Here is a 27,274-nt window from a genome sequence, read left to right on the forward strand (position 1 = left end):
TTATCCCTGCACGTAGGTCCCCCTCATCCCATCTCTTTGAAACTGGGGGCTCCTGGAGGGCAAGGACTGTTTCTGATGTCCAGGCACCTGGCATTCTCTGCCCCAGTGATTCAGTTAGGACTGGCTCAATTAATCAATCAATTGATCAAGGGTCCCTTTATTATCACCTTTAAAGCTTTTGTCAACTCTCTCTGTCCTACCTTTCCTCGTTCATCTCCTACCACTACCCAGCCTGCTTGCTTGGCTCCTCTAATGCCATCTTACTCACCGTGCTTCGATCTCATCTGCCTCGCTGCCGACCCCTTGTCCACATCTTCCTTCTGGTCTGGAACTCCCTCCCCTTTACATCAGACAGTCCATCACTCTCCCCACCTTCAAAGCCCTCCTAAAATCACACCTCCTCCAAGAGGCCTTCCCTAAGCCCTCATTTTCCTTATTCCCTCCCCCTTCTGTGTTGCAGATATATTTGTATCTGTACCCTTTAAGGCCTGATATTCACCCCACCCTCAGCACTTAGGTAGATATCCTTATTCTCTCCCATTTCCCCTATCTGTAATTTGTTTTAATGTCTGTCCTCCCCTTAAGATTATAAACTCCTAGCGGGCGGGGACTATGTCTCCCAACTCTGTTGTATTCTCCCAAGCGCTTACTACAGCGCTATGCACACAGCAAGTGCTCAATAAATACCTTTGATTGATTTCCTGTATGTCCCAAAGCCCACCAAGTCAGAGACAGGAGAGCAGAGGCAAGGCGATCTCCCAGAAGTGGGTTTAGGAGGCAGTGAGGGGCAGGGAGTCCAGGGTAACCCTAACCCAATCGGCTCCCCATAGGCTCCAATAATTCCATCTGCAACCATGATGGGTATAGTATCCCCAGCGTTCAGAATCTAGGCAGCTCTGGCCCTGAAGAACTGTAAATGAATCTCTAGAGTTGGATTCCCAGTGGCTTGGGCAGGATGGACCAACTGAGGGTCTGCGAGACCCCGAGATCACCGGGGGGGGGGGGGGGGGGGGGTTTCTCATTCCTAGAGTCACTAACCCGGAATTCTGATGCTCCATAAGAAGCTCGATTTAGTGGCTGCACTGTGGGAGATGAAGTTCCAGGGATCTGGTGGGGGGCTGACTCCCCAGTTCTTGGCAGGAGCATCGCGTCTGTCAGCTAGGGTGGGAATGGGGGGAAGGAACACAAGGCGGTCATAAAAGAAGGTAGACTATTCCAGGTCTTGTGGGAATCTCAGTCCCTCCTTCCCAGGATTGGTTCTTTCCCTGCCATCCCAATATTATTAATTATTACTATTAATAATGGTATTGTTGAGCTCTTACTACATGGCAACACTGACCCAAAACACTTATATACATATCTGTAATTTTATTTGTATTGATGTCTGTCTGCCCCCCCACCCCAGACTGTGACCTCATTATGGGCAGAGAATGTCCCTGTTTTTGTTGTATGGTACTTTCCCAAGCGCTTAGTACAGTGCTCTGCACAAAGGAAGTGCTTAATAAATACGACTGAATGAATGAACACCGTATTACGCCCTGGAGTAGATACAAGATAATCAAGTTGGACGCAGTCCCTGTCCCACATGGGACACACATTCTAAAGGGGAGGGAGAAAAAGTATTGGACCCCCCATTTTACCGATGAGGAAACGGAGGTCCAGAGAAGTGGAGTGACTCGCCCAAGGTCACCCAGCAGGTAAGAAGCAGAGCTGAGGTTAGAACGTAGGTCCCCCGACACCTAGGCCTGGGGTCTAGACGAGCGGAAAGCTCGGCCATTCTGCCTCCCAGGAACCCCCATCTCGGTGCCACGAAGGCTCCTCGGCCGGGCCCGGGGCACCGGACTTGCTTAGTAGAGAATGTCCTCGAAGTCCAGCTGCAGGTAGCGGAGCAGGCGGGAGGGGAGGGGCAGGCGGGGCAGGGCCTGGGGCAGGCGGTCGGCCAGGTGTGAGCGCAGAGCGCAGCGACTCAGGTGCTTCAGGGAGCGCGGTTGTCCCATCAGGGAGAAGAGGGAGGAGTAGAAGTTGTCATATTTCTGGAGACAAAGAGGGAGGATAGGGGCAGAGTTTGGGCGACAGGTACAGTCAGGGGGAGGGGGAGAAGAGGACGGTAGAGGTGAGAGGAACAGAGTCTGGGAGGCTGATTCAAGTCAAGAGAGGAGAAAGGTCATGATAGGTCCCTCGGTGACCTTTCTAGGAGTCAGGCCTCTAGAGTGGGATTGGGAGAGAAGTGGATGTCTAAGAGAGTCTCATGAAAGCGGGGTTCATCTTTTGGGGTCTCCCAGGGGCCGAGGTGGGGTGTTTTTGAGAGGCTAGAGGCTAGAATTTCCTTTGGTCGGGCCTGCGGGGAGGGTCTCTTTCAGGTTGAGTTTCTTCCTTAGGACTCTCTCAGGAGTCTCCTGGGTTTTCTCTCTCAGGAGAGGGTGCCACTCTAGGAAACTCTGAGGGTGGAGGGAGGCGCTAAGGAAACCAACCCCTCTACCAGGGGATGGGGTTCTTCAGGGGATCCCCTGGGCCTCACCTGCATGACTTCAGGGGACACGAGGTCCTTGGTCGCTTCCGGCAGCTGCACACGGCTGTACGTGTTCATCAGAACCTCGATGGTCCGCGGAGACGCACACCAGCGCTCCAACACCTGAGTCGGGGGACACCGGACCGAGCCGCACACATGCACGGAGCACTCCCTCACACGTCACTGTCCATCCAAACCTCCACAGCTTCTCCCAGGCCGACATCCGGAGCCCCAGATACCATCGCATCGGCCCAGTTAGAGGCACCTGTAGACTCCCAGAATCTCCCAGACCACTGTGTTAAGCACCTCTGGAGGGAAAGAGGATCTACTTTATTTTTTAACTCTATCTACTAAGCTCGTACTAAGTGTAGAGTCCTGGGGCAGACACAAGATGGCCGATCAGATTCAGTCCCTTTCTCTAAGATTTTGACAGTGGACATGGAATGTATCTACCAACTCTGTTGTGATGTATTCTCCCAAGCGCTTAGTACAGTGCTGTGCAAACAGTAGGTGCTCAATAACTACCTTGGATTGATTGACAGGGACCTGTGCGTATTATCATTATTAGTGGTATTTATTGAGCACCTACTATGTGCAGAGTGTTCAACTAAGCGCCTAGGGGAGTACAAGACCACAGAGTAGGCAGACACATTCCCCGCCCACAACGAGCTCACAGTCTAGACGGGGAGACAGATGTTAATATAAATAATTTATGACATACAATTTATAGATGTGTCCGTAAGTGCTGTGGTGCTGGGGGTGAGATGAATAGCAAATGCGGTGCTTAGAACAGTGCTCTGCACCCGATAAGACCTCAATAAATACCAGTGGATGATTGACAGGAGCCTAATTCCCACCTGTACAGTCTCACGCAGTACTTAGTACAATGCACTGCACAACGTAAGCACTTTATAAATACTATGACTTCTACCGCTCCAAGTGGGGCTCACAATCTAAGAGGGAGGAAACACGTCTGGTTTCTGTTAACCTCTCCCAAGTGCTTAGTATGGTGCTTCGCACGCAGCAGATGCTCCTCGATCGATTGGCATTTACCAGAAGCACCAGCTGGGCACCCTGCCTGGGAAAATTTAGGGCGATCTGGGAAAGTCAGTGCTGACCTCTGACCCCCTTCTCCCTTGATCGCTTCAGATCCAGAATGCTCTGGGACAAGGGGAATGAAGCGGGACCCCCCCTCTGGAACCGGTCACGAGGCCGAGCTCTTCGGGGGGCTCAGAGGAGGAGTGCAGATCGGTCGTGGACCCACTGCCCTCTTGCCCCAGCCCCCTCCCTCCTTCCCATGCCGGGAGATCATTGGTTGTCGGGGCCCCTGTCAGATTACAGGGAATTGCTCCTCTCTTAATTATCTGGTGTTAATAGGAGATTAATTAGTGTTAATTGTTGATTTTCTTGTATTTTCCCAAAGGGGAGACCAATCTGCCGAACTCTGGGGCTGTTTAATTATTCGGTCTTGTCTGGGAATCCAGACAGATGCTTAACCATTTGCAAACAGGGGAGAGGCAGGGTGGGGCCAGATCAGAGAAGCCACTGTTCCCTGATACCCACGGCCTCATCTCATCTCGCACTACACTAACCCACGAGTTTGTCACATCTCGCCCACTTTCGGGCATTCAACGCCCAGCAATCCGTCAACAGCGCGAGAAGCAGCGTGGCCTAGTGGAGAGAGCACGGGCCTGGGGGTCAGCAGGACCTGGGTTCTGATCCCGGTCCCGGCCCAAGTCTGCTATGTGTCCGGGGCAAGTCGCTTCACTTCTCTGAGCCTCAATTACCGCATCTGTAAAATGGGGACTAATGTTGGTATTTTTGTTAAGCGCTTATTTGGGCAGAGCACTGTTCTAAGCACTGGGGTAGATATAGGGTAATCAGGTTGTCCCTTGTGAGGCTCACAGTCTTAATCCCCATTTTACAGATGAGGTAACTGAGGCACAGAGAAGTTAAATGACTTGCCCACAGTCACACTGCTAAGTGGCAGAGGCGGCATTCGAACCCATGACCTCTGATTCCCAAGCCCGGGCTCTTTCCACTGAGCCACGTTGCTTCTCTAAGAAGGGAAGGGATTAAGAAGGGAAGCCCCATGGGGGACATGGACTGTGTGCAACCCAATTTGTTTGTATCCACCCCAGTGCTTAGCACAGTGTCTGACAGTAAGCGCTTAACAAATACCACACATTATTATTTGATTATTTTGTAACTCCCCGGGCAAGCAGCACAATGCTTGGCACACAGTACTTAATCAAAACAATGAATTAATTAACTGGTGGGTGTGAGTTTCTCTACGGTTCGCGGTCTCTGCACCCCTCCAACCACGGGGAGCCTGAGATTCTGTTGGGTGATACGGAGCCTGGCAAGGGCCAGGTCAACCCTGAGGTTCTGAGACTAGATTTGCAAGCAGGTTGAGCTTGCTTACTCCTTCCCCCTTCCCCGACTCCCCGGTTCAGAAAGTCTCCCTACCCCTTCTCTCCCGGCAAATCTCAAATACCTTGCTGCAGGGCAGAGAACTGCAGGGCAGAGAGCTGCAGGGTGGTCTTTTTTTTTAATGGTAATTGTTAAGCGCTTACTATGTGCCAGGCATTGTACTAAGCGCTGAGGTAGATACAAACTAATCAGGTTGGGCAGGGTCTCTGTCCCATGTGAGGCTCGCAGTCTTAACCCCCATTTTACAGATGAGGAAACTGGCCCAGAGAAGTGAAGTGAGTTGCCCAAGGTCACCCAGCAGACAAGCGGAGGAGCCGGGGCTAGAACCCAGGTTCTTCTGACTCCCAAGCTTGTGTTCTTCCACTAGGCCACACTGCTTCTCTGGGCTTGCCTACTTCCTGGGTCAAGAGACGGCATAACTTTGGCAGTTGCATTGACTTGGAATTTCCTAACACGAAGCTTCAGCGGGTGTCCTCCGCTGAATCTCCGCTGGGGATTTTGTCCCCAGGAGGCTGCTGACCACTGTTCTCCACCCGACCCCATCCCGCTGACCTCTTCTCCCTCACCTTCCTTCCCCCAGCTGACACGATCCCCGCTCCTCCCCAGCATCCCTAAGTCCCCCTTTCCTCTTCTCCCACGCCCTTCTACGTCGCCCTGACTTGCTCCCTTTCTTCATCCCCCCTCCCAGCCCCACACCACTTATGTCCATCTGTCTCATTTATTGAATTCTACTAATGTCTCTCCCCCTCTAGACTGTTAGCTCTCTGTGGGCAGGGACTGTGTCTATTGTTCTACTGGACTCTCCCAGCGCTTAGTACAGTGGTCTGCACACGGTAAGCGCTCAATAAATACGATTGAATTGAGTGAATGAAGGAATGAATGGGTACCTTGGGCAGGGCCCCGGGCCAGATGCGGACGGCGCCGTGGTTGAGCAGGGCCCGGACGAGGTGCTCCAGGCCGTGCGTCTGGGTGGGCAGCGGGCCCTGCAGGGCGCAGTGCAGGGCGGTCAGTCCGCTGTAGTCCATGGAGTTGGCGCTGGCGCCCCGCTCCAGGAGCAGCTCGGCCACCGCGGTGTCGCCGTGGCGACAGGCCAGGTGCAGCGGGCGACGCCTGTCCTGGTCGGCGGCATCGGCGGCTGCCCCGCCGGCCAGCAGGAGATGGCACACTTGGAGGCGGTGGCCGGCCGCCTCCCCGGCTCCCTCGGCTCCTGGGGGCGGGCAGGGGGAGGAACAGGCGGCCAGAAGTGGCGTCTGGCCCGTGGCATCCTGGGCATCTGGATGTGCCCCCCGGGCCAGCAGCAAACCGACCAGCCCGGTCAGCCCGGCGCGGGCCGCCACGTGCAGGGATGTCTCTTCCTCCTCCTCCGAGCGGCCGTCCACCTTCGCCCCAAACCTCAGCAACAGCTCCGCACACCTGGGGGGACCCCCCTCCCCAAAGGTCAACCTCCTCCGCCCCCTGGCTTAGCATGCAGCCCCCCATCCTGGCGGTGTCCTACCCAGCCACCCCTGCCTTCCTCTGGGCAAGGGGCTGGGGAGTGAGGACTGTCCCCACCAGACCCTTGGCCCCTCCCCCGGGAAAGGTGGGGTGTAGGGTCACTCACTCGAGGGCACCAGGGCCCCGACACAGGTGCAAGGGGGGTCTCCCGTTCTCGTCCAGGACGTTGGGATCGGACCCCGCGATCAGCAGCATTCGGATGCAGGCGGCGTGGCCGGAAGCGCAGGCCTCGTGCAGGGCGGTGCGGCCCCCGGGAGCCCGGTCCGGACGGGCCCCGCGTCTCAGCAGCAGCTGCAGCACCTCGAGGTGGCCCCGGCCGGCGGCCACGTGCAGGGGGGTGGTCAGCTCCTCCTCGTACGTCAGGGACCAGAGCCCTGGCCAGGGGAAGGAGGGAGGGAGGCCTTATGGCCTTCTGGGAGGGGGTAGAGACTGTAAACTTGTTGTGGGCAGGAAATGCATCTGTGGATCCTCGTACTGTACTCTCCCAAGTGCTTAGTACAGTGCTCTGCACACATTAAGCACCTCCTCGATAAATACAATGAATGATGCAGGGGAAGGGAACACTGCAAACTTCAGTTTGGGCTCACCACCGCACAATTGTATTTATTTTAATGGTATTTGTTAAGCGCTTACTAGGTGTTAGGCACTGTTCTAAGCGCTGGGGTAGATACAAGGTAATCCAGTTGGGCACAGTTGGGCTCACAGTCTTAATCTCCATTTTACAGAGGAGGGAACTGAAATATAGAGAAGTTATGTGACTTGCCCAAGGTCATCCAGCAGACAAGTGGCGGAGCAGGGATTAGAACCCAGGTCCTTCTGACTCCCAGGCCCGGGCTTTAACCACTAGGCCTCGCTGCTTCTATTTATTGAGCACTTACTGTGTGCAGAGCACTGGATTTAGGGCATGGAAGTGGACAACGCAGCAAAATAGCAGACACATTCCCTGCTCACAGCGAGTTTACAGTCTAGAGGGGGAGACAGACACTAAGAAAAATAAATACATTATGGATATGAAGTGCTGTGGAGGTGGGAGTGGGGGATGAATAAAGGAAGTGAGTCAGGGCGACAAAGAAGGGAGGGGAGGCTTGCTTCATTTCTCTGCTCCCAGGCTTTGCCCCACCCCTAGCCCATCAAGCCTCCAGCCCCACCGAGTCCTCAGCTCACTGGACTCTCACTTTTCCATTCCCCAATCCCTCTGTCCACCGGCCCCCAGCTCCCTCCTCCTCCCAAGCTCCACTGAACCACCACTTCCACCTCTCCAAGCCCACAGATCACTGCACTTTCGGCCACCATCCCCCCAGACCCCCAACACCCCCAAGGCCACCGGGCCCCCAGCCCGTACTCAGAGCCCGGATGTTGTAGCGGAAATCCCTCCATCGCTCTGGATCACTGGTGTCAAAGACGGTGTCAGGAGCCAGGCTGGTCCCAGGGGTAGCCAGCAGACGGGAGACTGTGCCCACGTCCCCATTCAGGACGGCCTGCCAGAACTCCAGGGTCGGCCCCGAGGCCGTCCGGGCCACCACGGGCCCCAGGCCCTGCTCCTGCCCCGTCTCGGGGCCCTCCGGCCTCGCCACCAGCCTCGCACACAGCCCTTTCCTCGGGTCGTCCCCCAGCTCCTCAGCAGGCTTCCTGCCCCCTCCTGGAGGAGACCAACTCCCCATGCAGCAAAGGAGGGGAGAAGAGGGGTGAGGGGGGAGGCCAAGGCAAAAAGGGAGGAATGTGAGAGGGAAGACCGAAGCAAAGGAAGAAGGAGTCAGAGGGGAGACTGAGGCAGGGAGAGGAAGAAGGAGCAAGAAGGGATATTGAGGCAGAGAGGCAGAAGGAGCTAGAGGGGAGACTGAGGCAAGGGAAGGAGGGGGTCGAGTGGAGACAGAGGCAGAAGGAACGAGAGAGGAGATTGAGGCAGAGAGACAGAAGAAGCGAGAGGAGGGAGACAAGGAAACGGAGCAGGGGCAAGGGTAGAGGGTCAAAGCTGGGGGCCGCTCTCTCGTAGCCCATGGGCCGCTGGTCGGCCCGTGGTAGTCCAGGCTGTAGCAGTCCCTGCCGCAGGTGCTATTCTGGGCACCCCGTGACACCGCGAAGGGGCCAAGCTTCCAGGACGGGGTGGTGATTCTGAGCGGGGAGGAGCAGTGGGGGACGGAGAGGAATCCTGACTCGGTCAATGCCACCCTCGGCTGTCCCAGTCCCTCTCACCCCTCTGGTGGCTGGTCCAGCGCGGCTCCGCCCCCCGGCTCTCCAGCAGCAGGTCAGCGGTGCTGCCCGGAGGGAACAGGCCCTGGAGGCGGCCCAGGTCCCCCGTGTACAGCGCGTTCTGCAGCCCCATGTCCCGGCTCAGCAGGGGCGCCCGGCGGGAAGACGGGGGGATCCAGGGGGACCCCCACAGGGGAGAGGCCCGGGAGAGGGAGCCTCGAGGGAGGGGAGAGGGGCATGGTCGGTGGTCTTGGCTCCCCTCCTGGAGCTTGCTCCTGCCAGGCAGGGCCAGAGCTGGGGACGGAAGGCACGGCTCCGGGAGTAGGACCAGGCTCCTGGGGGAGCGGGACACCCAGCCGCTCGAAGCCGGTGGCCGGGTGGGCGCTGGGAAGCATCCGGGCCTTGGGGGCGGGTAGCGGGGGGGCGGGCCGTGACGGAGGAGGGTGCTGCTGGGGTGAGGGCAGAGCCTATAAATAGTCCAAGGGTGTCTCAGCTGCCGGGCCCCGGGGGTGGGCAGTGGAGAGGAAGGGAGGGTGAGAGGGGCGGGACTGACCGTCTCCAGTCTGGGCAGAGACCGGACCGGCAGGGGGCAAGCAGAGAGCTGGACACTAGTCACTTTCTGACAGCTTGGACTACCAGCCTGGACTACAGCGGCCCATGGACTATGAGGGAGCGGCCCCCAGTTTTGACCCTCTACCCTTGTCCCTACTCTATTTCCTTGTCCCCCTCCTCTCGCTCCTTCTAGGTCTAGGGGTGTGGGAGGAAGCGGGGGCCGGGGTCCAGTCCGGAGGGAGGAGGGGCTGAGGGCCAGGGTAGGGGGAATCAGCCCCATTTACAGTTGTGCCTCTGGCTGCCCGGGGCGGTGAGGGACCGGTCACCCCCGCCACCCCCAGAGGTAGCCGCCCTCACCGGCCACGGTTCCCAAACTGCCCCTCATCTTTCCGGCCCGAGCCCCGTCCTCGCAGCCGAACGGTCCCTAGTAATAACTGAGGTATTTCTTAAGCACTTACTATGTGCCAGACACTGTACTAAGGACTAGGGTAGTAGGTATAAGCAAATCACGTTGGACACAGTCACTGTCCCACATGGAGCTCACACTCTAGAGAAACAGCATGGCATAGTGGAGAGATCACGGGCCTGGGAGTCAGATGCCCGCCGGTTCTAATCCCGGGTCTGACACTTGTCTACTGTGTGGCCTCGGGCAAGTCACTTCATTTCTCTGGGCCTCAGTTACCTCAATTGTAACCGTGAGCCTGATGTGGGACAGGGACTGTGTTCAACCCGATTCGCTTAACTGACCAAGTAAACGCTTAACAAATACCACGGTTATTATTATTATCCCCATTTTGCAGATGAGGTAACTGAGGCCCAGAGAAGTCATGTGACTTGCCCAAGGTCACACAGCAGACATGTGACGGAAGTGGGATTAGAACCCAGGTCCTTCTGATTCCCAAGCCCGTGTCCTGTCCACTAACGAGGCTGCTTCTCAAGGGTCAGGACCCAGTAGACAGTCAAGGGAATATAGGCACTGTAACTGTTAAAGCCCTAAGCCTAAGAAATTTAAATCTAAACAGGGGTCTCGTAAATCAAACAGCTTCTGAACTCAAATCATGACGGAGCAACTCAATATTTCGTCCGGAAACTTGCCAGTTCCGCCGCCCCCTTCCCACCAGGACCCCAACGTTCCCTCTTGCGTGATCTGTCACTTCTTTTTCTTGTCCTTCGTCTCCTGGGCCTCGATCTGCTCCTGGGCCACTGTGCGCCTCCTCCTGCCCAGGGGAGTCTTGTTGTACCAGTCCTGGCGGGTGGGAGCACAGGGTGGAGTTGAGAGAGCCCAGGGGGAGAAGTGTTCGGGGCCTCGACGGATCAGGAGGGGCCTCTTTCTCCCCCGTGTCCCTCGGTTTCCCCTCCGGATTCTCCCAATACATGGCATCGGCCTCCTCTCTGAACCGCTCAGTACAGTGCTCTGCACACAGTAGGTGCTCAATAAATATCACCAATTGATTGATTCCAGTTCCCCACTGGCCTCTCGGTCTCTATCTGGACTCTCTGGTCCCTTCTTCTCTTCCACCCCTTGGGGACCCTCCCCATCCTTCCCCAGGGCCCTAGACCTCTAGGCTCACTGTGGGCAGGGAATGTGTCTGTTAATATTGATGCAGTGTACTTTCCCAAGCGCACAGTACAGTGCTCTGCACACCGGAAGTGCTCAATAAATACGCCCGACTCGACCCGATTCCCACCCTGTCTTCGACACTCCCCCTGCATCCCCGGGGGCCAACGATACCCTCAACGCCTCCTCCTCTTCCCGAAACACGGGATTCATCTTGGCCAACTGCCCCAGGAACTCGGCGGGCACCAGGGGTCGCCTGGGCAGCTGCAGGCGACGGCGCTCGGTGAGCACGACCTGAGCGGCCTGGACCAGGCTGCCGCTGCTGTAGCCGTCCGACACCTTGGCCAGTCCGCTGATGTCCACTGAGCAGGCCAGCGGGCCTCCGTGCTTCTCAATCAGGTGCTTCCAGATCACTGCGGGCCAGGAGGGGTGCTGGGAAATGGACCCAGGCCCAGGGGAGGAGGCAATCCGAGGGTGGGGGAGGAGGGCGGGGGGAGGGAGGAGGAGGATGGAGAGGGGTCCCCCCGGCGCCCCCGGGCCCACCGTAGCGGGAGGCGTAGTCCGGCTGCAACAGCATAAGGATCCGCTCGTAGGTCCGACTCAGAGCTTTGATGTCCGCGGCCTGTGGCCTGTCGGTCGTCCCAATGAGCAGCACCCGGTCGCCGGGGCGTAGCAGCCGCAGGGCCTTGGGCAGGTCCTTCTTCAGCCGCTTGGGGTCCATCTGCCCAGGCGGGAGGCGAGGGGGGTCAGGCAGCGAGTCCCCCCCAAAGGGTCGGGAAGTGGACCTTCCCCCAGCCCAGCCCCACAGCACTCATGTCCACATCTGTAATTTATTTCTAGCCATATCAGTTTCCCCGTCTAGAGTGTAAGCTCCTTGTGGGCAGGGAATGTGTCTATTATACTGTTCATTCTTTCAGTCATATTTATTGAGCGCTTACTTCGTGCAGAGCAATGTACTAAGCGCTTGGGAGAGTATAGTATAATAATTAAAAGTCACAATCCCTGCCCACAATGAGCTTACAATTAAGAGGGGGGAGAGACAATAATATCAATAAATGACAGATATGGTCATAAGTACTTTGTGGCCCAGGGGCGGTGGGGGGAGGCGGATGAATACGGGGAGCAGGTCAAGGTGACGCAGAAGGGAGTGGGAGAAGTGGAAAGGGGGGCTTAGTCGGGGAACTCTCCCAAGTGCTTAGTACAGTGTTCTGCAAACAGAAAGCGCTCAATAAATACGATCGACTGAGCGACTGATTTCTGGCCACTGCCCCCCGGCCTCTGACCTCCTTCTCCTCCTTGGGGACCTTCTTATAAAACATCTTCTCTGCATTCCCGACCCAGATCACGGAGGGCTGCAGGAGCCGCGCCACCTGGCCGGGTGAGAGGTCAGAATTCACAGATCAGAGGTTCAAGCCCCTCCTGGGACCTCGCATGCTCTCCCCACAACCGGATGTGCGGCCAGGAGGGGACTCGGTGCCTGCTGGGTGCGAATCCTCTAGGAGACTTGCCCCATCCTACTTCACCTCGCTACTCTCCTACTACAGCCCAGCATGCACATTTCTCTCCTCTAATGCCAACCTGGATCCTTTCTATCTCGCCGCCGACCTCTCGCCCACGTCCTGTCTCTGGCCTGGAACACCCTCCCTCCTCAAATCCGACAGACATTCACTCGCCCCACCTTCGAAGCCTTATTGAAGGCATATCTCTTGCAAGAGGCCTTCCTTGACTAAACCTTCCTTTCCTCTTCTCCCACACCCTTCTGCGTCAACCTGACCTGCTCCCTTTATTCACCACTCCCCACCAGCCCCACAGCACTTATGTACGTATCTATAATTTATCTGTATTAATGTCTGTCTCTCCCTCTAGACGGTAAGTTCGTTGTGGGCGGGGATGTGTCTGTTATATTGTTATATTGAACTCTCCCATGCGCTTAGTACGGTGCTCTGCATAAAGTAAGCACTCAATAAATACGATTGACTGATTGAACTCCTGGAGGTGAGGGCTCTGGGTAGAGTAAACGGTCTGTCCTGGGAGGTGGATGAGTCTCGGGGCCCCGGGGTGAGGGCTGCGACCCCCCGACTGACCTTGAAGACGATGTGCAACATCATCTGCAGCCCGTTCTTGCCCCGGTATTTCCCCACCAAGTTTTCGGGCGACAGGTCAAACAGGTTGGCGCCGGTCTCCGTGCAGACCGCGTGTACCAGCATCCTCTTGCCCATGCCCGCGGGGCCGGCCAGCAGCAGGGAGCGGACCAGGGGGGCCAGCTTGTGGGCCTCCGGCGAGCCTGGGGCAAGGTGGGGGAGGGTGGTGTCCAGGGAGGGGCCATGAGGGGAGGGGAGGTGGCCCTGATTGTGCCCAGGGTTTCCTCAGCCACTCCCCTCGCTCCCGATTCTTGGCCCTCACCTAGCCGCAGGACCCCGTACAGAGCCATATTCTGCCGGATGGCAAGCAGGGAGGGCCCGGGATCCGCTTTGGCCATGAGCAGGGGCGATCCGAGGTAGAGGCAGTCACCTGGGGGAGGAAGCCATAGATCCATTCCCTAGGGGATGAAGGGACTTCCCACCCTTGACTTTGAAGACCTTCTCCCCGGGAACAGGGTATCGATTAATAAAACTCATTAAGCATCCGCTGCCGGCAGGGCACTGTACTAAGCACTTGGGAGAATTCGATAGAATAGACCCGTTTCCTGCCCGTTGCAGTCTAGCAGGGGAGCCGAGCATTAAACGATTTGCAAATGTGGTATTTCTTAAGCAATTACTATGTGCCAGGCACTGTACTAAGCGCTGGGGTAGATACAAGATAGTCGGGGTGGACACAGTTCCCATCCCTCACTGGGCTCAGTCTTTATCCCTATTTTACAGATGAGGGAACTGAGGTACAGAGAAGTGACTTGCCCAAGGTCACACTGCAGACTTGTGGTAGAACTGGGGTTAGAACCCACGTCCTCCGACTCCCAGGCCTGGGCTCTTTCCACTAGACCACGCTGCTTCCCCACAGTATTCATTGAGTGTCTACTGTGGGCAGGGCACTGTACTACGCGTTTCTGAGAATACAGTGGAATTAATAGACCCGTTCCCTGCCCGTTCTAGTCTAGCCGGGGAGCCAAGCACAAAATGGTTTATAAATGTTGTATTTGTTAAGCACTTAATATTATGCCAGGCAATGTCCTAAACCCTGGGGTATAGGCAAGATGGTCAGGTTGGACACAGCTCCTATCCGTCTTGAGCTCACGGTCTTAATCCCCATTTTACTGATGAAGTAACTGAGGCACAGAGAAGCTAAGTGACTTGCCCAAGGTCATTCAGCTCACAAGTCAGCAGACTCCCTGGTCTGTGCCCTTTCCACTAGGCCACTCTGCTTCTAGGAGGAAAAATAGCAGAGTCTGTAAACTCTCCGGGGCAGAGCCTCACCGATATAGTCAGACAACTTCACCGACTCGTTTTGTTTGAGGATCCCCTGCATCACCAGCTCTTCGTACAAAGACTCCAGGGTTCTGAAGGGGAGAACAGAGTTGCATTGGGGTGGGCTGGGGGGGGGGGGGGGGTCCATAGCGTGACTATGAGGTGGGAGGGGCTGGAGCAGAGAACCGGCTCAGGAGAAGAGGGGTCGAGTGAAGGGACAAAGGGAATAAGGGAGGTCAACTGCAGAGGGGATGTGGTTGGAGGATGCTGAGGGGGGAAGGGTTGGAGGATGCTGGGAAGGGACAGGATTGGGGGGTTCTGGGTGGGGCTAAGATGAAAAGGGAATTTGGAGAAACGTGGAGAGGGACATTCCAGCACCTGTTTGGAGTGAGATCTTTTTCCTTCTTCCCTCCTTTCCTCCCTTTGGTCTTTTTCTGGTTGGGCATAAATAATAATAATAATAATAAGCACTTGCTATGTGACAAGCACTGTTCTAAACCCTGGGGTAGATATAATGAATAAACTGGATGCAGTTCCTGTCTCACAGGGGCTCACAATCTAAGTAAGAGGGAGAACCGATTTTAAATCCACACCTTACAGATGCGGAAACCGAGGCACAGAGAAATGAAGTGACTTGCCCAAGGTCAGACAGCAGGCAATTGGCAGAGCTGGGATTAGAACCCAGGTCCTCCGACTTCCAGACACTTCGTCTTTCCACTAGACCACGCTGCTTCCCCCCATGGCCTCGCTCTCCAGCGGTGTCTCACTCCTTGCCCCGCCCACGACTCTCCCAGAATGATCCCCCTTTGCCCACACCCATCCCGGTCCCCCCAGGTACCTTGCCCTTCGCCTTCTCCTTGTCTGTCCTCGACTCCTCCCTATCCACGGCCAGGCGCAGATTCCGCAGCTCATACCGCATCAGCTCGTCCACCTAGAGGGGAGCCGGAGGGCGGGAGAAGGGAACGGGGTCGGGGCAGAGAGTGGACTGGACCAACTTCCTCCTGGCCAGGAGGAGGAAGAGGATGGGGCTTGGGGTGAAGGCAGAGAGATGAGAGTCTGACAGAGATAGGCAGGGAAGGACTGAGAGAGATCTGGCCAGACCTAGAAGCAGGGGAGGTGAGGCAGAGCTGAGGAGGGAGACAATTTGGGTTACTGGATAGGGCCTGGGGCCTGGGAGTCGGAAGGACCAGGTTCTAATCCTCTGTCACTAGCCTGCTTTGTGTGACCTTGGGTAAGTCACTTCTCTGCCTCAGTCACCTCATCTATAAATGGGGATTAAGACTGTTAACCACAGGTGGGAGAGGGACTGTGTCCAACCTGATTATTTTGGATGCACCCCAGTGTTTAGTGTCTGGCACACAATAAACACTTAACAGATATGATAAAAAATTAATTATGGCATTTATTAAGCCTTTCCCTTGTGCCAAGCACTGGGGTCAATGCAAGATATTCAAATCGGATACAGTCTCTGTTCCAGATAGGTCTCTCAGTCTAAGAGTTAGGAAGTACAGGTATTTTATCCCTATTTGAAACTGAGGGACAGAGAATTTAAGTGACTTGACCAAGGTTACACAGCAGGCAAATGGGGGAGCTGGGACTAGAACTCAGGTCACTTGGCTCCCAGTTCCATGTTCTTTCCGATAGGCCACACTGCCTCCTTTCCTGTTAATAACTTTGGTCTTCTTTCCTAGTAAATACTTTTGGCGTGCTGGAGCTAGGGCCAGAGAAGGTCACAGGAGGGGCGGAAGGGAGGTGGGAGGGGGAGGAATTGTGGGGGTCCCCACCGGCCCACTTGCTCTTCCGACCCGCCAACCTGCATCCGGATCTCGACCTCCACCTCCTTCCGCATCTGCTCCCAGATCATCTCGGTGTTGTGGCATTGACTGGGATTCGTGACCTCTGCCTGCTGATGCCACAGCCCTGACCAGGGTGGGACAGAAGGGGGCTGGACGCTTCCCCTCCACATCCACTCCCCAGGACCCACCCTCCATGCTGCCCTGGCCAGACTGAAGGCTGCAGGAAATCAGAGTCCCCTCTCTGTCCGACCTCCAGGAATCCCAGACTCTCCAGACTCATCTTTTTTAATGGAATCTGTTAAGCGCTTACTATGTGCCAGGCACTATTCTAAGCACTGGGTTAGATACAGGCAATCAGGTTGGACACACCCCATTAGGTAATTGAGGCACAGAGAACTGAAGTGACTTGCCCGAGGTCACACAGCAGACGAGGGGCAGAACCGGAATTAGAACCCAGGTCCTACTGATTCTCAGGCCCGTGCTCTACCCATCAGGTTGTGCTGCTTCTATTGATAAATTATCGATAAACTAGACCGATCAGAAGCCTACCTACCCCTCTCCCCGGCGGGGGTCTTCTTAATGTTGGAAAACTTCAGGGCCCAGGGACCACACCCAGACCCTCTCACCTAGCCCCTCCCCAACTCTTCCCTCCAGGATTCTCACTCATATACTCCTCGTGCCCGGTGCTGATGCCCGGCAGAAATTTGGACGGTGCCATTTTCAGCATGGTATCTTCCTCCTGGAACAGAAAAATCCCTTTCTCCCTGAACTCTGTCCCGGTATCCTTCCTTCTCTCCACTCATGGCCTTTTCCCTCCCCGACCAACCCTCTCCCCGATGTCTCACTCACCCCCTTCTTGGCCTTCCCTGACTTCCCTTCCTCCTCCTTTTTCTTCTTCTCTGTCTCTGGTTTTTCTTTCTCCTTTGATTTTTCTTTCTCCTTCTTTTTGTCATCCTCCTCCTCGGTCAGGCGGTCCAGCTCAACTCTCACCTGGAGCCGGGGGTAGGGGGTGGGGTGGGGGGTGGAGATTCAGCCTCAGAGTCTTCCCAACCTCAGAGCCTCCGGGGGAAAAGTGGGGTGAGGGCCCTGAGGACCAGGGAACTGCAGGATGTTGATATCTTGTGGGCTTGGTCAGGAGGGTTGGGTCACCATCAGTCCAGCCTCTCCTGGGCATCCCCCTCTGTCACTGCCCTTCCCCCGGGGCAGCCCCAGTCCCCTGCAGGTGCCTCTCAATCAATCAATCGTATTTATTGAGCGTCTACTGTGTGTAGAGCACTGTACGAAGCACTTGGTACCTGTTCTGGAGTCGTCTCCACAAATAGCACTTGGGAACCACCAATCTCCTCATCTGGGTACTCGGGGAACTTGCCAGTGAGGTGACTGAGTGGACAGAAGGACGATCGGATAGATGTGAGCAGGAATAGGGCAGGAGGAAGAGGATGAATGGGATGGACAGGAAATGGGGGAAACGTGAGGGACGGGAAAGGGGGAGTGGCACGAAGAGGGAGATGGATGGGGCATAAGGATTGTGGGCCCTGCCTCTCCATTTGGGTGCTGCCTAAGCACCCCAGGAATGGGGAATTGGCACCAGCTGCTACTCTCAGGGCAGGGGAGGCATTTGGGATAAGCTGGGGCAGTCAGTCAGTCAATCGTATTTATTGAACGCTTACTGTGTGCAGAGCACTGTACTCAGAGCTTGGGAGAGGACACTGTAAAACAGTACAGCATACACGCTGACTAGCTCACCAGACTGGGATCTTGTTGTGGGCAGGTGTGAGTCCATTTGCTCTTGTACCGTACTCTCCCAAGCGCTGAGCACAGCGCTTCGCCCACAGTAAGAGCTCAATAAATACGACCGAATGAACGAATGGCACATTGTGTTGCTATACACAGACACATTCTGGGGGCAGAGAGAAGTGGCGTGGCCTAGTGGATAGAGCCTGGGAGTCAAGAGGTCATGGGTTCTAATCCCGGCTCCCCACTTGTCTGCCGTGTGACCTTGGGCAAGTCACTTCACTTCTCTGGGCCTCAGTGACCTCATCTGTCAAGCGGGTAATGACCCCACGAGCCCCACGTGGGACAGGGACGGGATTCGCTCGCCTCCACCCCAGTACTCAGTACTGGCACACAGTAAGCACTTCATAATGACGTTGGTATTTGTTAAGCGCCTCTGTGCCAAGCACTGTTCTAAGCCCCGGCTCAGCGGAGGGAGCCCGGGTTTGGGACTCAGAGGACTTGGGTTCTAATCCCCGCTCTGCCACTCGTCAGCCGCGTGACTGGGCCAGGTCACTTCACCGCTCGGTGCCTCAGTGCCCTCGTCTGTCAAATGGGGATGGAGACGACAGTGCCTGGCACTGAGTAAGCGCTTAAGAAATACCATCAGTGTGGGGAGGAGAGGGGGGACTCGCGAGAGAGGGGTGGGCGAGGGGCACGGACTGGCATTCGATGAGCCACTGGCGGATGTGCTCCTTCATCTCCTCGCGAATGTCGGTGCCCTCGGCCTCCAGCACGGAGTTTCGCACCCGGGTCAGCTGGAGCAGGTATTCCTCCTCCTGCTCCGCCTGCCGGAGCCGCCTCTGCTCCTCCCCGATCTGCACCCGCAGCTGGGCCTCCGAAGAACCGGTGGGGTCGGAGGCCGCCGCCTGGGGGATGCATCGGCTCATTCAATCCTATTTATTCGGCGCTTACGGTGTGCGCGGCGCGGCCCTGAGCGCTTGGGAGAGGGCAGTGCGACAGACGGAAAGTGGGGGCCGGGGGGCGGAGAGGCTAGGACCGGCCGGACCCTCCAGAAGACTGGGAAATCGGAGGGGGAGAGGGAGGGGGCGCGCACACGAGGCGGGCAGCCACGGCGCCATCAGGAGAAATTGCGTTGGGAGCCGAAATTCGTCTCTCTAAATTACTCCGATAATGAGTTTGCGAGATGCATCTGGGCCGCCTCCCTTCCCCCCCCGCCAGCCCCCCGCCCGCTCCTTCCCCCTCCCCAGCAGCGGCGGCGGCGGCGGCGGCAGCCCCGCGTCGGCAGTCGCACTCGCAGCCACTTTCCCGCCTCATTGACTCCCAAATGTATTTTAAATATCACTCTGCGCAGAGACAATTACTGAAAACGCTGAGCTCACACTGCTGATGGGCCCGGCCGGCCCGGCTCATTCCTCACCTACCGCGCCCGCCGGCCCGGGCCCCGCACACGCAACGCACCGGCCCCCCCGCCTTCCAACCTGCCCGGACCCCGCCCTTCCACGGCAAGCCCCGCCCCACCCCAGTGGCCCATCCCACCCACCCACCCCCTCACCTTCACCCCCCTTTGGCCCCCTCACCTTCACCCCCCTTTGGCCCTGCCCTCGCTCTCGGGCATCCTCCCTTCCCACCCCCCAAACCCCAACCCCACCCCTCCATGACCCTCGGAAGGGGTGCTGAGGGGTCTCGGTGGGAGTTCCAGGATGGGATCCCTTAAAGGAAAAAGCCTAGCGTCCAGGATCCCCAGCCCAGGCAGCGGGTCCGGACCCACGTTCCAGTCTAAGGCTTGGGGGCCTAGGGCGGGCCGCCCGGGCTCCCGCCCCGGCCCACCCATCGATCGATATCGACCGACTGACCCCGGGCGGGCCGAGGCCTCGCTGACCATGCCGATGAACTCCATCTCCATCTGCCGCTCCAGCTTGGTGTGCTTCCGCTGCAGAAACCCCTTCCACACCTGGAGTCGGCAGGGGGGATCAGGGGTCCGCTCCGGGCCTCCTGCCTCCAGTCCCGTAGGGAGGGCCTCCCGGGGCTCCCGGGACTACCTTCTGTATGCACAGAGCGGCCTCCTCGTGGCTGCACTCCTTGGTCATCCTCTCCCGGGCCCGCCGCTCCCGTTCCTCGCTCCTCCGGATGTCCCTCATGACTTGGGCCTGGAGTCGTCCCTGCCGGGCCCGCTCTGCCCGCTGGATCAGAGCGATCGCCTCTGCCTGGCTCATGATGCAAGCGCCCTGGAGGGGCAGACGTCGGAGTCGGGGCAGGCCGCGGCAGGTCCGGCTACCTCCCCGTTGCTCCTGGCTTCCACTTTCTTGTTTATTAAATGGTATTTGTTAAGTGTTTGCTATGTGCCAAGCACTGTACTAAGGGCTAATCAGGTTGGACACAGTCCATGTCCCACGTGGGGCTCACAATCCTAAATCCCCGTTTAAAGCTGAGATAACTGAGGCGCTGAGAAATTAAGCCACTTGCCTAAGGTCACCAAGCAGGCAAGTGTCAGAGCTAGGATTAGAACCCAGGTCCCCCCGACTCCCGGGCCCGGGCTCTTTCCACTAGGCCATGCTGCTTCCCCATGAGTTCAGGCTCTTTCGGACCAGGGAAGTCTCCTGGCAACTACTGGAGATGATTGGGAAGGGGCTGGGGAGGTCAGGGGTGGGAGGCTGAGGTGGGGGGGGGGTCTCTCTGCCTTACCCAGCTGAGTTCCCGGGGCGCCATTCTCTGCAAGATATCAATCAGCAAGAGCTCCCGTTCCTTCAGCACTTTTTCCTGCTCGACCAAGAAGTATTTGGGGATCGGGATCTCCAGGTCGACCTTTGGAGAGTAGGGTGGAGGATCAAGGGTCAAGAGTCAGGGGGGTTTCGTCCCACCAGTCCAGCCTGCCTTCAGGCGGAGCCAGGAGGGATTGGGAGAGCCGGCAGTGACTTCTAGGGGACACTTTCCTCTATCCTCTATCTTTCCTCTATCCTGTTCTTTCCTCTATCCTTGGGCTGCACTGCCCGGCCCCCCAAGTCCTAACTCAGAGAATGGAGGAGGTGGCTTTTGCCCATTCATTATAGTTACTGAGCTCTTACTGTGTGCAGGGCACTGTACTAAGTGCTTGGGAGAGTACAATAAAAAATAAAAAGACAAATTCCCTGCCCACAAGCTTTCACCCCTACGCTGATGGAAGATGATGCTTTATTTTCTTCCCACCCTCACTTTGGCTCCTGGCCACTGGTGACAATTTGTGCCCCGGGACCCTCTCCTTTATCCCCACCCCTGCTTAGAATAGCATCCCTGTTTCACGTCTTAAAATAAGGCTCCTTCCCCTTACCAGAACCTACAGCCTCACCTTTTTTTTTTTGAACGGTACTTGTTAGGTGTTAACTCTGTCTCAGGCACTGTACTAAAGTCTGGGGTAGAGACAAGATAATCAGATTGGACACAGTTCATGTCCCACATGGGGCTTACTGTTTTATCCATTTTACAGATGAGGTGACTGAGGCACAGAGAAGTGAAGTGACTTGCCCAAGGTCACACAGCAGTATTTAGGGTGTGAGCCCTTTTTGGGACAGTGTGTCCAACCTAATTTCTATCTTCCCCAGTGCTTAGAATGGCATTTGACACATAATAAGCCCTCCTTTTCTTTACCTCCTTTCTGCATCGCCCTGACTTACTCCCCCCTCCAGGCCCCGCAGCACTTATGTACATATTTGTAATTTTATTTATATTAATGTCTCTCTCCCCCTCTAGACCATAAACTCACAGTGGGCAGTGAATGTGTCTGTTATATTGTTCTATTGTAATCTCCCACCTACTTAGTACAATGTTCTACAAACAGTAACCGCTCAATAAATTTGTGTTTTGACTGACAATTATTAAAAAAAAAAAAAGGCAGAGGTGGAATTAGAACACAGGTCCTCTGGCTCCCCCAAGTCCATGGTGTTTGTATAAGGCCAGCCTGCTCTTCACAGTGTCTCCTCTCCCTCCATTTCTTCTCTCCCTCCATGTGGCTGGTGGGGTTACTAGTATCTCTACCCTTCTGGGGCGCTTCCAGCCTGGCATGGTTGATGGGGGGTTGGTCAGGCCTTCCAGAGGCTGTGCTAGCTGGTCAGTCCTCCCAGATCAGGAAGTTCTCCCCATCGTCTAACCTCCGTCCCATCCCAGCCCTCCCTGGGTACCGGGGTAAGTTTCATGTCGTGCAGCACAATGTCCAGGCAAGGGTACTCGGTCAGCTCTGCCTCCACCATCTCGTCCTTCAGCTCCAGGATGCGCCCGATGATCCCGTCCAGCAGCCGCCGCAACAGCTGCCGCTTCTGGGGCTGCACGAGCTGGTCGTACACTTCGTCCAGTCTCCGCAGCAGCCCCAGGTAGCGCAGGAAGAGCGAGGAGAGGGTGTACATGAAGGAGGAGCGGTCTCGCTCGGGCATGGGGGCCGGAGGGGGCAGCTCTTGGGACAGAAGCTCCTCGAGGGTCACGTGGGCCTGGGCCCAAACCTGCTGGTAGGCCCTGGGGGCAGGGGATTGGGTGGTGAGGATGGGGGAGTCAGGGCAGAGGGAGATCAGCTGTGGGGATGGAGGGCAGCAGGTGTCCGGAGCGGAAGACTTGGGGTGGGAGGGCTGGGGGGATCAGAGCGATAGGGAAGGGGTCAAGGATCAGGACCCCACAGGGCTGCAAGGGTACACAAGAGGGTGGGTGGTGGGTAGGGTGTTCCACCAGAGGTGCTGGGGTTTAGGGTGGAGACCGATTCTACCAATTCTGTAGTATTGTACTCACTCCAGTGCTCAGCACAGTGCTCTGCACAGTAAGCACACATACGGTTGATTGGAAAGTAGGAAGCTCTTGGTTTCCTGCCCCACTCACCCCTCAGACATGATGCTGTGCCTGCTCCCAGCTCAGTGTTGACCATCTCCATGGAAACCCCCAAGGGTTCCATCCCTGATTCACCCCCTCCCCATAGAGGGCAGCTGAATGGAAGCTGGCCATCAGTGTAACCTGGGTGACTTCCTAGAGGAGGCAGGCTCAGAAGGGGGTGAGAGGGAGTGTAAACCCAAGAGTCTCAGCTGTCCATTGCTAAATAGTGATGGGCCATCAGATGAGGCATTAGTGAAGTGCTCTGCACATAGTAAGCCCTCAATAAATACCACTAATTGATGAAAAGCACTTCAAGTAGAAGCGGCAGGACTAGGTTCTAATCCTAACTCTTGCAATAATAATAATATTTGTGAAGCACTTCCTTTGTGCCAGGCACTGTGCAAAGCACTGGGTTGGATACAAGATAATTGGATTGGACACAGTGCCTAGCCTACATGGGGATCTAAGTCTCAATCTCCATTTTACAACAAGACAACCGAGGCACAGAGAATAATAATAATAATTATGGTATTTGTAAAACACCATGTGCCGAGCATTGTTCTAAGCACTGGGGTAGATACAAGGTAATCAGGTTGTCCCACATGGGGCTCACAGTCTTAATCCCCATTTTAGAGATGAGGTAACCGAGGCACAGATAAATTAAAGTGAAGTGACTCTGCCCGAGGACACCCAGCAGACAAGTGGTAGAGCCAGAATCTGCCTTTAGACTGTAAGGACATTGTGGACAGGGACCAAGTCTCCCACCTCTACTCTATTTTACTCTACCAAGTGCTTAGTACACTGCTTTGCACACATTAAGTACTCAAATACAATCTGAATACAGTTGATTGATATGCCTGTGTGACCTCGGGCAAATCTCTTCACTTTTCCTGAACCTGCTCCCTCAGCTGCAAAATGGGGATTTAATCCGGTTCCTGCCTACTTAGACTGTGAGCCCTTTGTGGGACAGGGGCTGTGTCCAATTTATCTGATGGGATCAACCCCAGTGCTTAATACAGTGCTTGGCACCTAGTAAACATTTAACAAGTAGCACAGTTATAACTCTCTTGTAGTCTGCCCAGTACTAGGTGCTCTGTAAAGAAGCAGGAGCTCACACAATGCTATCTGTTGAACTCCTCCCTTAAATTCAGTTTCCTTTGCCCCTACCCTATAACCTCCCGATAGGCCTCCTGAAGAGCCTCCACTGGGGAGGGGGAAGTCCGGAGGCAGGGACAGATTTTGCTCCAGGCCCCCTCCCCTGCAGCAACAGAGCACAGCAGGGAAGTAGAAGGGTGAGCTCCTTATGGGCGGGGAAACGTACCTGCTAATTCTATTGTGCTTTCGCAAGTGCTTGGTAGAGTACTCTGCCCATAGTAAATGCTCAGATGCCACTGATTGACCATTGTGTCCACCACCTGAGAGCTACGAAGGATCCTGCTCATGCCCAGATGAGTCCAGAGACGAAGACAAGAAAGCAAAGAATCATGCCTGAAGGCGGGTGGTAAAATGATCAGGAAAGTTGAGGAATCTCTGGTTCTGAGGCAGCCATTTGGATTGGGCAAGTGTGTGTGTCGGGGGAGAATAGGGGAGTTTTAGAATGGGGCAGGGTGTGAGCTGTTGGCCTCAGGGGCACCGAGAGGGGAAGACCCAGCCTCCCCTCTTGCCCAACACCCCCAACAGCACCGCCGACCCAGGCAGTCATTCGATTCTTTATTGTAGTTCGGCCTCCCCCGCAACCCCAGCTCTGTCTCTCCCCGGCAGGAGGGTCAGCCGGCAGGGTCACTTGGAGCTAGTGTATTTGGTGACGGCCTTGGTGCCCTCAGACACGGCGTGCTTGGCCAGCTCCCCGGGCAGCAGCAGGCGAACGGCCGTCTGGACCTCACGGGAGGTCAGCGTGGAGCGGCCCAGGTACTGGGCCAACCGGGCCGCCTCCCCGGCCAGCTGCTCGAACACGTCGTTGACGAACGAGTTCATGATGCTCATGGCTTTGGAGGAGATGCCGGTGTCGGGGTGCACCTGGAGTGGGGGGCAGGAGGGAAGGGGAGTCAGTGGGCCAGAGAATGGGAGGGACAAGGTAACCACATAGCCACCTCTTGGGGATGAGGCTGCACACGTGTGTGTGTGTGTTATATATATAAATTAATACAAAAAGACAGCTCCCTGTGCAGCAGGAAGCAACAGGAAGCCACAGCTGGTTTGGGCAGGGGCTAGAGTCCTCAGGAGGTCTGTTTCAAGTTTTACAGACATTCTAACTTGCATCCCTTCTGTTGCAGTTTCTGCTCAGTTTTTTTCCTTTCTCTAGTGGGCAGCAGCCAGTGTGAAGCAGTGCCTCGTTTGCCACCCTCCAAACCTGGGCAAATCTGGGCTTGGGCAGAATTTTATTTGAAATGGTATTTGTTAAGTGCTTATGTGCCAGGCACTGTAGTAAGCACTGGGGTAGATACAAGCTAATCAGGTGGGACACAGTCCATGTCTCACAATATTCACCCCCATTTTGCAGAGGAGGTAATTGAGGCCCAGAGAAGAAGTGATTTGCCCAAGGTCACACACATGTGGCAGGTGGGATTAGAACCCTATTCCTTCAGACTCCCAGGCCCATGCTCCATCCACTGGGCCACCCTGTTTCTCTTGAGAACTTGAGGAGTTCCTTTCTTTTCCTGGCCCCCCTGGCCAGCTGTCTCCTTATTCCACCCCCTCTGGACCGGAGACTGTGTGGGCCAGAAAAGCCTCCATGCTTCACTCAGGGGGAGCCAAGAATGAGACCTCAGGCCACCTGATTTGACACCCCCAGCCCCCAAAATGAGGGGCACTTCTCAGCCCTAGCCCCCCAACCTCTTCCCCTAGTCGCAGCACCAAACATTTTCCCTAGAAGACCTCCGAGTCCAGATTGTCAACCAACTGTGGGCAGGGGATATATCTGGAGAAACAGCCGGAAGTAACAGATAGAGCACGGGCCTGGGAATCAAAAGGTCATGAGTTCTAATCCCTGCTCCTTCGCTCCTCTGCTGGGTGGCCTACGGCAAATGACTTCAGGGTGACTCAGTTACCTCATCTGGAAAATGGGGATTGAGACTGTGAGCCCCATGTGGGACAGGGATGCGTTTATCTACTCCAGTGCTTAGTACAATGCCTGCCACATAGCCCTTAACAAATACCACAATCATGAATATTACCTATTCTACTGCACTCTCAAGTGGTTAGTACACAATAAGAACTCAGATGTGACTCACTGATTCTGGCACTTATGAAGTGTGTGACACAGAATTTGAATACCATAAAAAAAAAAACAGACGGGGGGTGGCAGGAAGGGGGCAATTCGATTACAGAGTGAAAGAGAAGCAGAAGGGGCTGAGAAGGCCGGATCAACCACTGATATTTAAGTTACTGCATGCTGAGCACTGACTAGACATTTGGGGAGCCATTACACTAGAATCGATAGACAAATTCCCTGCCTGCTAGGAGTTTACTGTCTAGAGGGCAAGACATTAAAATAAGTTACTGGCAGAGGACTAGGAAAGTATAGAATTAGAGGTTCTATTTACTCCCCAAATATAGTTTTGTTGAGTCTCATTATAGAGAGAAGCCCAGTGAGACCGAGGGGGAGGCATGAATCCACTAGACCCTCCCAGTCGAGCCCCCGAGGGGTGGAAGATGTTTCCAGCTACTGTCTCGGGCCGGCCCAAGGGGTCTCCAAGACACCAGGCTCCTGCCTTATGTCCACACTCTGTGGCTCCTACCTGTTTCAGCACCTTGTAGATGTAAACCGAGTACGTTTCCTTGCGTCTGGTTCTGCGTTTGGGCCGCCTGTCGCCTCGAGCGCGAGGCCGTGGTTGCTGCTGTTGTTGCTGGCCACCCTCGGGACTCATGGTGGGTAAGGCTGGGCTGAGGTGAACTGGCCCTCCCCTTCCCTCTCCCCTGGATCCTGCTTATGTGAGGAGAGTAGCTTACCTGCCTCAGGTGCTTTAGGACGAGGAGCACCTACAAAGGGAGGGGCCAGGGAATGAAGCCCATCTAGACTCCACAGGGGGCAGCTGTGGCTATTACAAGGCTGTGGGGCCCTGGTGCAAGCGCTTAATACAGTGTTTTTCACACAGTAAGCATTCAATAAATATGAATGGTTGGGACCTAGCCTGTACCCACCCCCTCCTGGGCACCCATCCTTCCATTCGGTGCCCCAGAACTCTAGATGGCATCGGCTACAATTTTCTCAGTGGTCACCAGCCCGGCTCTCCCCGCTCCACCCAGAGCAGCAACTTTCTCCCCATGCTCTTGAACCCAGAACCTCCCACGAATATTTGTCATCTGAACAAAGCCTGCCTTGGGAAACTGACCCAAATGGGGCATGCCCCTGTCTGAGAACGACCCACCACTGTTTGATTTGAAACTGATAGGCAGTTTGGCCTAGTGGATAGAGAACAGGCCCGGGAGTCAAGGCTAGGCTCTAATCCGGGTTCTGCCACTTGTCTGCTGTGTAACCCTGGGCACGTCATTTCATTTGCCTCACTTACCTCATCTGTTTAAAGGGATTAAGACTATGAGGCCCATGTGGGAAAGGGACCGAGTCCAACCCGATTATCTTTGTATCTACTCCAGTGTTCAGTACAGTGCCTGACACATAGTAAGCACTTAAATACCATGAAAAAAATTTCCCCCCAAATGGCCCTCTGCTCCGATCAAGGCAAGTGGCTAGTTTCCACTGCCCAGGGCCACATTCCCTAGAGACTACAGGGATCAGAACATGGGCTCAGTTTATTCTGACCACCCTTCTAGGCGGGGGCCA

At 55.7% G+C, this 27,274-nt stretch overlaps 3 protein-coding genes across 3 annotated transcripts; all 3 read right to left on the minus strand.

Moving 5' to 3' along the window:
• Positions 1 to 1,646: 1,646 nt before the first annotated feature.
• ASB10 (ankyrin repeat and SOCS box containing 10) lies at positions 1,647 to 8,242 on the minus strand. The gene is made up of 5 exons (XM_007665638.3): positions 7,779 to 8,242; positions 6,543 to 6,810; positions 5,830 to 6,355; positions 2,519 to 2,632; positions 1,647 to 2,033 (listed from the first exon to the last, which is right to left on the minus strand). The coding sequence occupies exons 1-5, from the start codon at positions 8,095 to 8,097 to the stop codon at positions 1,848 to 1,850; spliced, it is 1,413 nt and encodes a 470-aa protein (XP_007663828.1). The 5' UTR covers positions 8,098 to 8,242; the 3' UTR covers positions 1,647 to 1,847.
• A 1,961-nt stretch (positions 8,243 to 10,203) lies between these two features.
• IQCA1L (IQ motif containing with AAA domain 1 like) lies at positions 10,204 to 22,626 on the minus strand. The gene is made up of 19 exons (XM_029078104.2): positions 22,588 to 22,626; positions 21,822 to 22,259; positions 20,353 to 20,472; positions 19,710 to 19,895; positions 19,550 to 19,621; positions 18,370 to 18,575; positions 17,229 to 17,313; positions 16,783 to 16,923; positions 16,597 to 16,672; positions 15,951 to 16,057; positions 14,976 to 15,068; positions 14,516 to 14,571; positions 14,147 to 14,229; positions 13,140 to 13,247; positions 12,821 to 13,020; positions 12,020 to 12,106; positions 11,280 to 11,457; positions 10,911 to 11,149; positions 10,204 to 10,424 (listed from the first exon to the last, which is right to left on the minus strand). Exons 1-19 carry the CDS (start codon positions 22,624 to 22,626, stop codon positions 10,329 to 10,331), a joined length of 2,610 nt encoding a protein of 869 aa, XP_028933937.1. The 3' UTR covers positions 10,204 to 10,328.
• A 1,565-nt stretch (positions 22,627 to 24,191) lies between these two features.
• On the minus strand, positions 24,192 to 26,445 carry LOC100680802 (late histone H2B.L4). Its single transcript, XM_003430750.4, has 2 exons — positions 26,232 to 26,445; positions 24,192 to 24,510 (listed from the first exon to the last, which is right to left on the minus strand). The coding sequence occupies exons 1-2, from the start codon at positions 26,358 to 26,360 to the stop codon at positions 24,274 to 24,276; spliced, it is 366 nt and encodes a 121-aa protein (XP_003430798.1). The 5' UTR covers positions 26,361 to 26,445; the 3' UTR covers positions 24,192 to 24,273.
• Between the last annotated feature and the right edge of the window lie 829 nt (positions 26,446 to 27,274).

This window comes from Ornithorhynchus anatinus, chromosome 13 (genome assembly GCF_004115215.2).
Source record: "Ornithorhynchus anatinus isolate Pmale09 chromosome 13, mOrnAna1.pri.v4, whole genome shotgun sequence".
Classification (NCBI taxonomy): Eukaryota; Metazoa; Chordata; class Mammalia; order Monotremata; family Ornithorhynchidae; genus Ornithorhynchus; species Ornithorhynchus anatinus.